The 12,672-nt window shown below is 35.1% G+C and overlaps 1 protein-coding gene across 1 annotated transcript; it reads left to right on the top strand.

Moving 5' to 3' along the window:
- Nucleotides 1-3,256: 3,256 nt before the first annotated feature.
- On the top strand, nt 3,257-4,518 carry LOC121422951. Its single transcript, XM_041618192.1, has one exon. The coding sequence runs from the start codon at nt 3,750-3,752 to the stop codon at nt 4,311-4,313; it is 564 nt and encodes a 187-aa protein (XP_041474126.1). The 5' UTR covers nt 3,257-3,749; the 3' UTR covers nt 4,314-4,518.
- The last annotated feature ends 8,154 nt before the right edge of the window (nt 4,519-12,672 follow it).

The raw sequence follows: 12,672 nt of genomic DNA on the forward strand, positions 1-12,672 counted from the left end.
TTTACACCAACAAAGTAATTCAGAACCGCGAGCCAATGCAGAATCAGGTTCTTTTTTACGTGTAAACAGAAAGCACGATATTAGCCCGCATTTCATTACCTAATAATACCATTATGACGTTCTTGTAAGCGCACGGATGACGTATATATTGTTAGTGCGCGGAACATTTTCAGGGGAGTGTTTCATCAACATTTTGGTCCGACAAGTTGTCAGATCTGACAACTTTCCTTGATTCTGATTGGCTAAGAGGCACTGTTACTATGGTAACTGTCGGATTAAACAGGACTTGTCGGATAAAATGTCCGACAAGTCCTTACATGAAACGCTCCCCAGGTTTTTGCCACGCGAGCCGATTCTGCACTGCGAGCTGTGACAGCGTGTAAACGCAGTGCAAGATAAACCAAAAGCCGATTCTGCATCGATAGGCTTTTGGTTCTGAACCAAAAACTTTCTAAAAACAGACATTATCTTTGTTATAATTATTGGAAAGTTATTGAGTGTGAGCCTTGCATCATTAGAAAATTGTTTCATAAAATATTACTATATATAAACAAATAATAATGTTGTCAGCCCTGCCCCTCGCAACACAAAGGCCTACACAATAGCAATTATCAATTTACTGATTTTGTTGAAATGGGTGTGGAGTAAAAGCCCGGAGTAAAAGTTTTTGTTGAAACGGGTATAGAGTAAGTTTTTAATCTCGGATGTTACTACTTCTACAGCTCGTTAACTTACATCTCATTTAAAGGGGAATCCAGCCTTGGCCATAAAATGTTATGTTGGGAAGGACAAAAATAAATTAAACAGAATGGTGAAAGTTTGAAGGAAATCGGACAAGCAATGAGAAAGTTATAGCTGCTTTAAAATTGAGATCACTAATACTATGTAGATTTCAAATTGGCAACTGTGTAAGTAAATTATGACAAGGGGCAAGGACAACTTTCCCATAGGCCATGTACTTTATTGTCAGGGATTTGTGGTTTTCTCCTAAGTACCCATTCCCCTGGGGCAGTAATCTAAATATAACCCAGGTAGTATATTGTAGTATGTCCTCATGAAAGAAAAATATAATTTGAAATAAAACTTTTGGGAAAAATTACATTTTAGCCATAATATGTATTGGAGTACATGGAAGAGTAGTCCTTGCCTTACATCACTATGACATCCCTTATGCGGCCAATTTGAAGTCTCCATGGGTATAGTGATTACCAATATTTACAACTTTTAAAAATTCATAACTTTCTTGTTGTTTGTCCAATATTGTTCAAACTTTCACCTATCAACTTGTCTGATTTTTCTTTTCCTTATAAAAACAAGTTTTTATTTGGGTTGGATTCCCCTTTAAAGTACATTTTTTTATATAATGATTTTTATTTATCAATGTACATTTTGTTCGTTAGTAGGGCTTAAGATCAATTTAACTATGCCAAGATCTGTTTAGACACTTTACTCTGTCATTCAGATGATTATTTACAGAGCGTTCTCTGGTTTTAAGTACATTGACATTGTGAACTTTGATTTTGATATCATTAATCACTATATTAAAACGAGTATTCACTAGACTTTGATCTCATAATTGTAATAACACTGGCCTATTTACTGATATCCCATAATGCATGAAACTGATAAATAAAACCTGAGGTTAAGGAGTGATACGTCACTGGAGATGACATTCCCATACAAATTGTATCGGTAAGCAGGTCTTCCATGCAAAATCTGTTCTAAAAGAAACAGTCAGGATTCAAGAAAGCGCGAATTGAAAACACATATCTAGCTCTGAAAAAAACTCCCCTTGAAACTAAAATAAAATGGTTGCCTCCATTAACCCTAAATAGACTGGGGTATTTCGACGTCTAAGAAGACTGGGGGGCTGATTCAGCCCCCCCCCCCCCTTATGATCTCGGCCGTCGATGGCGCGATCGCGAAGAAAATTGGCATGCGCGTTACCCATACTATCAAATTCTGCGAAAAATCTCATTGCTCATTAATTATGCTAATTTATGCGTAAAATCATAAATTTGCTCTAATTATATAAAATAATGCTCCTGAAATGCTAATTTTTGTTCCACATACTCTAGATAGGCATCTAATCAAATTTATTAAAAAAAACCATTCATTTTCTTATGTATTCTATTGTTTTATAAATTTCTTATTTCTTTGTTTTTCGACTTTTTGTTTTTTATTGTTTACTTCAATTGGAATTGTTGGGGACTTTATTTTGACCACAAACATGATAAGATTAATTGATTTTAAGCAGTGAAAGGAAAAATAATGATACATTTATGAATTTTAGCTAAAAATACTATTTGCATTGGATTTATACACAAATTCACGCTTTTGAGTAATTTTGGGGTCTGCATGCACTTACAAAATGTTGAGTAATTTCGGAACCGTGTACCCGGGGGTCACAATTTTGATCTCAAAAGTTGCGCGAGACATGAAAGTAAAAAGTCAGCGAGCGACGTGGTCAAAAAATTTCGAGCAGCGGATTTATCGCCGAAAATGTCAAAGGAGTCAGCCCCCCGTCTTCTTAGGGTTAAAGTGGTTTATGTAATTTGTGATTTGTTTTACTTTTCCGCTAGTTTATTCATTAATTTTAATTTCAATAGTTATGCTTTCGGAAGGAAATCACGACCGTTTATTTTTTTTTGGAGGGGTGGGGATATGATAAGCCCCAGGGGGGGGGGCACTTACATTGACTAGTGGATACCATGCGCGACCAAAAAAAAACACGTAAAAAGGATGTCTTTTTTCACGATAGGGCACGTTACGTACGTAACGTGATAAGGGTGTCAAAAACACAAAAATAATGAAAAAAGGGTATCTATTTCGCTCGGAAAATTACGTGTTTAGGGTCGAATTTGCGGGGATGATAAAACAAAATTAAATGTTTTATAAAGGATGTCCTTTTTGCCCCAACACTACGTGTTTAGAGTCCGATTGCGCGAGGTGTAGAAGGTGGGGTCGTACTAAACCAAATAAGGTAAAGCCGACGACCGAAGGACCCGTAACAATAAAACATTCCTGTACTTGTTTAGGGGTTCATTTCAGGGAATATTTGCCAAGAGTATCGTTTTGTTTCCAATACTTGTTAAGGGTAGGGTTTCACACGCCAATACTTGTTGAGGGGTGCATTTTCAGAATATGGAAATTACGTGTTTAGGGTGCTTTTCGAGACCCCATGGTCGCGCATGGTATCCACTCGTGAATGGAAGTGGTACCCCGGGATGATAAGGTCATTTCTTGCCAATGAGATCTTCTCTGATGGCTACATGAAGCCAGTGACAAAGACTTTATTTCCCTTAATGTTCTGCACTCTATCATTTTATGTCATAGTCTTAATCTGTTACTAGCAATACGAACTTGTAAGTATGGGATTTAACTCATCAGAATGCAGAGAAAGATAAACGTATATAGTGGGCCTACGCCATACCTAATTATTATTGACAACTCAAGTTTTGTTTATGATGTCACTTGTTATATTTGTTCAGTCTATCTCGCTCACAAAACGGCTCCAAAATTGACCTGTTCAGGCTTATATTCATATTCGGTGGTGACGTAGTGGTGATATTGTTATATTTGTAGACATAACAAGGACAAAGTTCGCAATGATCAACACATCTGGAAGTATGGTATCAACGCGTTCAAGTTCATTCAATGGCTTGTACTTGCCTTGTGTAGATGTCATCGTATTGAGAGTTTGTAGGGTCATTTGTGCATTCTAACTCAGACATAAAGACTCAGTCAGCATGTTCAGCAGCAAGCAGTGGATCATTTTGATACAAATTGCAGTTGGAACGTCCTTCGCCTTCTCTGCACGATATCTCTTTAAAGAGAATTTCCTTTCCTTCTTTAGCTTCCCGCCAGATCTATCTGACGGTGAACGTTTCAAGTTTGCCTTCCGATGTCTCGCCCTTTCAGCTGTCCCTCTCTTTGCCGCCGTTGGGAAAGTTGGCAAGGCGCGATTCTCGAACATGGATACCCTCGGTGCGGATCCTACAGCTCCCGTAGCGCCCTCTCAGAAGACCTTCAGGATCGCCGAAAGGATTCTTCAGAACACTCTTGAGCAGACGGTTCTTCACGTCCTGACGATCTTGGCTCTCGCTTCGAGCGTCGACGTGGATCAACTCTATCTCATCCCGTGCATGGTTCTGATATTTTGCTTCGGTCGTCTAGCTTTCTTTGTCGGATACGATTACGATCCTCTCTACCGAGGTGTGGGGTTTGCTACAACGTGGATACCTACTGTATTAGGGTTTTCATTCGCTCTCTTCACCATATCATCTCGCGCATTCGATCATCAGATGAAGTAATTTCCATCCCTGTCTCATCATCATCCTGTTGACAATCTGGAGATTCGATCAATGCATACCACAACAGTACGATGTTGACACATCAAATATTCAGTATATATGTTTAGATACGTTGTTGCTATAATCATATATGCAGACACATATGTTCGAGGCCCTATCGAAAAGCCTGACAGGTATAACTTTTTGTACTACTATACTGGATATCAGGTAATTCTGTGAACCAAAAACTGAAATATGATGGATTAGACTTTATGACAAGAAATGACAGCATCGTTATGTCTTTTCCGGTTTTTCATATGAAATTGTTTCGTTTTGAACTTTTATAATGTGAGCAAATGCCACTATTAAGAATAAAATTAGCTTACAATGAATAATAAGTAGTTCATCTTTCTATTCTATACCAAACTTTGAAATTGGATGGAATTTGAAAACGAGCGATCACTATATTGGCATTATGGCAATTTATCCCTTCCTGATTGGGACAAAAACAGAGAAGGCTCGATCACCATAACTGGTATTTGATTTTTTAAAATCTTGATTGCCTGCTTGTTTTTACGCAAGTTACTTTCCACCGATTGCCATTTCTTTTTTTTTCTTCATAATTTAGATCAAGTTTTATACATCTTGCAAAAGATTTTTTCATGCACTACAGTTTACATAATAGTTGACACTTAAAAAAAAGAGTTTTCAGCATTTTATGTTTGTTGCTTCGATTGACTTTCACTTTCTTTCTGGAATAACCCCCTAGCTTCTTTCATTTCGCCTCTCTCCATCTCATGTCTGCCCTCTTTTCCTCTCAATATCCCCCACTTTTCTTTTGTCCCGCATTATTACTCTCTCTCTCTTTCCATTCTTTCAACTCTTTCACTCTTCTTTTTCATTGTGTCTGACCCAATTGCTTTCTCGTTTCATATCCCCTTTCTTCTCCCCCCCCCCCTCTTATCCCTCCCCCATATCCTTCTTATTCTATACAGCACTGTGTTCCTTTAAGTTTGAACTTAAAAAGTGTGCACTTTAAATTTGTACATCTTAATGGTCCGGGCTGAAAATATTTATATCTAAATGAATAGAGTAAAATTCACAAAGCAAAATGCTGAAAATTTCATCAAAATTGGATAACAAAATAAGTTATTGAAATTGAAAGTTGATCAATATTTTGTGAAATTAGTTATATGCACATCGTAATGAATATTCATTAGGAGGGTTGATGTCATATCCCCACTTTCCTTTTTCTTATGTTATTACATGAAATCATAATTGGTTTCATTTTTCATACTTGTGTAAATAAGTCTCCATTATGATGAAACAAGTTGCAAAAAAAAAAAACTAATGCACTTGATCAGTTGTCAATCCAATTAATTGTTTTATTTCTTGGTAAACCTATTTTCATATAATAAAATACAAAAGAACAAGTGGGATATGACATCATCAGCCCACCTAATGAATATTAATGAAGACATGTCTAGAATTGTTTTACCGGAATAATGCAAATCTTCAAAATTTAATAACTTCATTATTTGTCATCCGATTTTGATGACATTTTCAGCATTTTGCTCTGTGAATTTTACTATTATTGAGATATAAATATCTCCAGCCTGGACTATCCCTTTAACTATTCAATCTGTATCGTGTACCTATCAATCCCTGAATTAAACATGTTAAATGCATCCGCACAGTAATGTACTACAATTTAAAAATATAGATATTTTCACGTACATGTATTATTCTGCCCATTGTGGCAAAAAGAAGCAAGTGCCACATCAGTCTAATATGAGTTATTGTTGTTTCTGAAACACTCTTTGTATGATGGACGTTCAGGTAAAAAATTGGGGGAAGAAATGATCGTTCTATGGAAAGACATTGAAGAAAATAAGCTGTTAAATTGCATTGACGCCTATGTAAATGACGAACACATATTGCTCATTTACAACAAATGATACTTTCGTAACTTTCTTCCTTTTGCCAAAGTACAGCAGCATGCTTTGAAATGTATACTAAGACTCTTTTTAAACCGGATATGAATTTATAATTAATCAATTTGATTATTCAATTATTGTATAATATGATGTTGCAGATTCAATAAATATCTTACAATACCAGTAAAATTGTTCATTCTTTCCTAACGGTGTCATTCACACGCTTGCAATTTGTTATCATTGCATGAATGGGGTCCTTGTAAAATATACAAGAGATGTCCTTTCCCTTTCATCAATATCCTTTGATTAAAAAAAACATCAACACTGTAAAAAATCACTCTCTCCTAAAAATCGTTATCATGCACTAGCGTACCTACGGGGGGCAGTCTGCCCCCCCTGACGAGTCACAACCCATACAAAAGACATATCCCCGCCCCCCCCCTGACGAGCTTGAATACCTATTTTGCCCCCCCCCCCCCCCTGACGAGCTTGAAGACCTTTTTATTTTTATTTTGCTTGTCTATTTTTTTTTTCGGGTACGATTGAAGACCTTTTTTTTTTTTTTTTTGCTTGTCAAATTTTTCGACCGGTTTTACCCCCCCCCCTGTGGAAAATCCCAGTTACGCTACTGTTATCATGTACATGTAGGTGACATTTCCCTACTATCATAACCTCTTAATATCACCAAAAATGGCAAATTGACGTCGGAGACTACTTAAGATATTGATAAAAGTACTTTTAGGCGTCAACTGACACCCTGAATTGTATGCAATCTGCAAACATTGCCATTAAATCAATTTGTTCAATCAAATTTGTGAAATCATGTGTTATTATTTTTCCTTCATAAAAGTAAACCTTTTTTTTATTCCCTGGAAGGAATGGGCCTCCAAACCGACAAGTTAATTTACCCAAACTTTCAAACACAACAAAATCCACGAACTGGCAAATTAATCAATGCTAAAGATAATATTTATAAATCTCTTACATTCTGGAACACAGAATGGATGGAAAATGTAGCTCCGTATGAGAGAAATTATAGCTCTTGCCAATTTTGAAGCATAAAAGACGATCAAATAAAGGTGCCAACAGTTTGCTTTAACTTTTATAATCACCACTCAAAGAATAACTGAGAAATCATGAAGATCCTTGTCTATTACTATAAACATAGAGGCAATTAGTATATCGAGAGGTGTGCGCCAAGGGTTCCCCCTTTCGGCATTGCTTTTTATGCTGGCTGCAGAAGTATTAGCTGGCAAGATAAGAAATGATCCGGAAATTACAGGTATCAAACTTTTTAAACCAGTTGAAATCAAAATGACCAGTTGAAATCAGAATGTTAAAAACATTCCTTGGACTAATTCAAATGTCAAAATTTTAGGTGTTTATTTTGGATAGGATGAACAGAATCTCTCTGATCTGAACTGGAGCTCGAAAATTTTGAAAGCAGAACGTTCGATTAAATCATGGAATGCACGTCACCTAACTTTAACAGGAAAAATAATTGTAATTAATAATGCCAGAGAAAAACTTCCTTATAGTTTTCTTTTCTTTGGAATGGAAAGATAAAGTAAACAGAAAGGTTGTTTGTATGGAATATATGATCTAGGTGGACTCGAAATGGTTGATTGAATCTGTTACTCCAAAGCTTTTTATTGAAATGGATTTTTTAATCATTATAACAAAAAAAATATCGAAATTTAGTACAATTATTGATAGTTATCTTTCTCAATATGTAGGATTTGGTTTTGTATTACATCGTTACTGTACAGAAAAAGAAATTAAAGTACATATAGATAAAATAAAAATGCCATATATTATAAGGCGATCATAATTATACGCTTGGTTAAATTTCATGCAAGCTGTCCAAAATAAATCAGGTTTTTAAAATATCCAGATCGAGAAGGAAAGTTTGTGGTTTAATTCGAATATGAAAGATCGCAATGGAAATGTATTGTTTTTTTAAGATGGTTCGATATTGGAATTCTAAACGTAAAAGACATTATTTCAGATTCCAAATTCAAATCATTAAAGGAAATAGAAGTTTTATTTGAAAAAAAGTATGCAAGTCTTTTTCAAGAGTATACATAACATTGTAATGAATGCCATACCGAATATTTGGAAAAGGAACAGGTTTGAGTTATATTTTCAGATTGTTCAACCTATATATAAAGACATTCTACATAATATTTTAATGAATGTACCTGTAAATAGGAAAAGAGGTTCAAAGTTATTATACACCATTATTCCAAATAAAATATGTATTAAGCCTACAGCTGAAGAAAGATGGGAAAATATTTTACAAGAGATTGATTGGAAATCTGTTTGGTTATTTAATTCACAACATGTCAAAGAAAATAGAATAACAGAGTTTAATGATAAGTTATTACATAATCTTTTACCTCATATATATAATTTTTATAAATGGAAGTTAAGAGATAATCCTTTATGTTCACAGGACAATGAAATACAAGACAGCGAACATTTATTTGTAACATGTAAGAAAACACAAGTATTCTGGATGAAATTTAGTAGCATTGTGTATAAAGTTGTAGGCATTTATTTTTATTTTAATGCTGCTACTTTGATAAAAGGATATGAGTTAAAAAAACAAAAAGTATAGAATTTTGAATCTTTTTATTTGGTATGCATAGTATGCTATTTATTCAATTTTTATTCGAACAGAGTTGTAGATTTCATGACTTTGGTATACTTTGTTTATTCAAAAGGTTGATTTGTAATCGTTTACAAATAGAGAAGCGTTGTAAAAGTAAAAATTTTTGTATTTTTGAAAACAGTATTGTTGAAGAAAATATTTCACGCTTTGTATGGCATTGTTTACATTTTATGTAAATCTTACATGTGATTATTTATCAATAAAATTATTTTTGAAAGTTAAAAAAAACATAGAGGCAATTACAATATGAAACAAGATTTAGCGAAGAAATCCGGAAGGGTTTTTAGCTGACCACTGGGTCTTCACTTACTTGGTCTATTTGGTATCGTCCCACATGGTCTAATCACAGTTTGCATACAACCAGTATGTCTACTTAGTACTTACCATTTGGTCTAATTGTCACCTAGGTTATCATTATTTTTTTCTCTAATTTCCAGTTACCCTATACCAATTTTATATAATATCAATCAGTCTATATGAATTAATGAAGTGGTTATGAACCAACATTTATTCAAAAATATAAATAAATAAAACATAAGAATTTAAATAGACAAAGTGGAAATTTAATGACCACCTAGGCATGAGACCAAATGGATGTAAAACCATTTTTTTTTTACTATTGTCTTTAAAAAGATTGGAAAGACCTCACTCCTCTGAAGTATCCATCACCCAAAGACCCCATTCCAATTATTAAACTTACTGTTGGTAAAATCTTGCCACTAATAATAAATTCCATGGAAATGTAATGGCTTAATGAGTATCACTACCATGGTAGTTGCAACTAATACCCCAAAAACTATTGATAGTAGGATGGGGTGTGTGGGGGTGTCCAGACGCTTTAAAATTTCGAAGCCTTCTTTGTTTATGAATTCAATAGTGTTAATCTTCTTCCATTTTATGATCCATAATATTACCTAACACTTCTTAATACTAACAAGTGGAACGCCTCTGGCAGTCTTGCCTGCATTACGCGATTTCAGTAGCGGACCGTGACCACAGTGACCGTGACCCGGAGGAGACAAAGCATTGGGGGGGGCACTGCATTGTTTGTGAACAATGCCGTGCCCCCCAATGCTCGGTCTCCTTGGGGTCACGGTCCGCCACTGCGCGATTTAATACATGCATAGCATCAGTGCTAACTTTGACTACTATAAAATAATCATTCACAAAAACACCATTCATTTAATGACATAATACCACGTTCATTGACCATAACTGACATTTGAACAGAGAGTGACTTAAGACTTGTCAACTACTGTACACAAATGTCCACATTTCATTCCCTCTATCCATAAACTGTCAAAGTTATGATGGCAATTCAACAATTACCGCAACATGGCCTAAGATTATTGACCTTAACTGACCTTTGACCTTGGTTTTGTGACTTGAAACTCACAGGAGATGTTCAGTGATACTTGATTACTCTTATATCCAAAGTTTTGTGAAGTAGATCCATATTACTTTCAGAGTTAGGATGGTAATTCAACAAATACCCCCAACACGGCCAAAGTTCATTGACCTTAAATGACCTTTGACCATGTTCATGCGACCTGAAACTCGTACAGGATGTTGAGTAATACTTGATTACTCTTATTTCCAAGTTTTATGAGCTAGATCCATAAACTTTCACGGCCAAAGTTCATTGACCTTAAATGACCATTGACCATGATCATGTGACATGAAACTCGCACAGGATATTCAGTGATACTTAATTAACCTAATGTCTAAGTTTCATTAACTAGATCCATAAATTTGAAAAGTTATGATGGTAATTCAAAAAATACTCCCAGCTTGGCAAAAGTTCATTGACCCTTAATGACCTTTCACCTTGGTCATTCGTGCTGAAACTTGAGCAGGATGTTCACTAATACTTGATTAACCTTATGCCCATGTTTCATGAACTAGGTCTATATACTTTCTAAGTTATGAAGTCATGTCAAAAACTTAACCTTTGATTAAAATTTTGAAAATAATTCTCCCAACATGTAAGTGTAAGTTAATTGATGCTAAATGACCTTTGACCTTGGTCATGAGACCTGAAACTCAAGCAGGATGTTCAGTAATATTTGAAAATATTTGAAAATTTTGAAAATAATTCTCCCAACATGTAAGTGTAAGTTAATTGATGCTAAATGACCTTTGACCTTGGTCATGAGACCTGAAACTCAAGCAGGATGTTCAGTAATATTTGATTGACCTTATGTCAAAGCTTTCATGAACTAGGTCCATATACTTTCTAAGTTATGATGTCATTTCAAAAACTTAACCTTATTTTAAGATTTGATGTTGATGCCGCTGCCGCCATCGGAAAAGCAGCGCCTATAGTCTCGCTCTGCTATGCAGGCGAGACAAAAACTAATGAAACTTTGCTTGATAGCTTTTCCAACAAATGGCTGTTTAAAATTGATTGTCCAGACACACAACAAGTCCAGACACACATTTGACAAATTCACAGAGTAGACAAAATTGATGATGAATGAATCAAAATAGTTTTATCATAATAATTTCAGACATATATGAAACAAGGATAACATAATCCACAAGTCCAAGTTTTCTCTATTCAAAGTACATCGAAGAGTAATTATGAATGCTGAGTCATTTTAATATCTTAATCTCACTAAACTTACATAGTCCACTAGAAACTGTAACTTCAACAAATAGATGAGTATGTTGTGTCTCATTCCAATCTTGTGAATATTTGGAGGCAAATTGTAACAATTTAATTCAATTCACAACTACTTGAAAATCTAATTTACAAGTGAGACTGCAATACATGTACATGTATTTTGGGTAGCTCTAAATACCTTGTCTTAAACATTTTGCTCAACCAACACTAGGTACCAGCAAACTCTTTGTGGTACTCCATCAGGTTAACTTATACAAGTAGGAGAAATGAACTGAAGATGAGCCATAACAATGGTACCACCTCAAACTTTGTCAGAGCATCAGGATCCCTAATAATCATCTCCTGCTCAATTTTGATCGACAGTGTGATGCATAAAAAATTTGCTGGAAATATTCTTCATTATTTTTCTTAATAATACAAGGTTTCAAAACAGAGGCAGTTACTTAAGATCCCTTGATTTAGGAGGACGCTACATAAAATAAATAATAATCATATAATATTGACTGGCCTTGAGGGGGACATCAAATATATTGCCAGCAAAAGAATCATATTGGCCCAAGTCTTTAGACGAGGGCAATATGGGTCTTTTAAGGGCAATATATGTGATGTTCCCCAAAAGAGCCAGTCAATATTTTCATTATCATCAAAATCAGATATCTAGAGCAAAAATCATGATAATGGAGATATTTCTTTTAAGAATAGAGTTCTGTTGCGTCATGATAATATCAGGGTCACTTTACCATTATGACATAGGCCTACTTGCGAGCGCCCAGATCCAGCGTTGTCTTTATTATGACATGGATCATTCGTGCGTGGATCATTATGAAGCACATCTCTTCATACGCATCCTCAAAGGCCAGGATGTGAGACCAGGGAAAGTACAAAGGTATATTTTGCGTCGTCTCTGCATGCAAAGTCAATCTGTGCATGGAGACCAAGGGAAATACATACAATTTACCTATCCCCAATATTCATAAAACGTAGGGCAATACGGTTTTGTAAATGACCAGCTCAGATGTCTGATAAGGGTGATAATTACAAATATATGATGAGGAAATATCTAAAACCACCTCCTCTTTGCTTGCATAAACAAACTGGAAAATATATCAATGAATACATGTTCCATACGAAGTTACCTATAAA

Source organism: Lytechinus variegatus, chromosome 10 (assembly GCF_018143015.1).
Source record: "Lytechinus variegatus isolate NC3 chromosome 10, Lvar_3.0, whole genome shotgun sequence".
Classification (NCBI taxonomy): Eukaryota; Metazoa; Echinodermata; class Echinoidea; order Temnopleuroida; family Toxopneustidae; genus Lytechinus; species Lytechinus variegatus.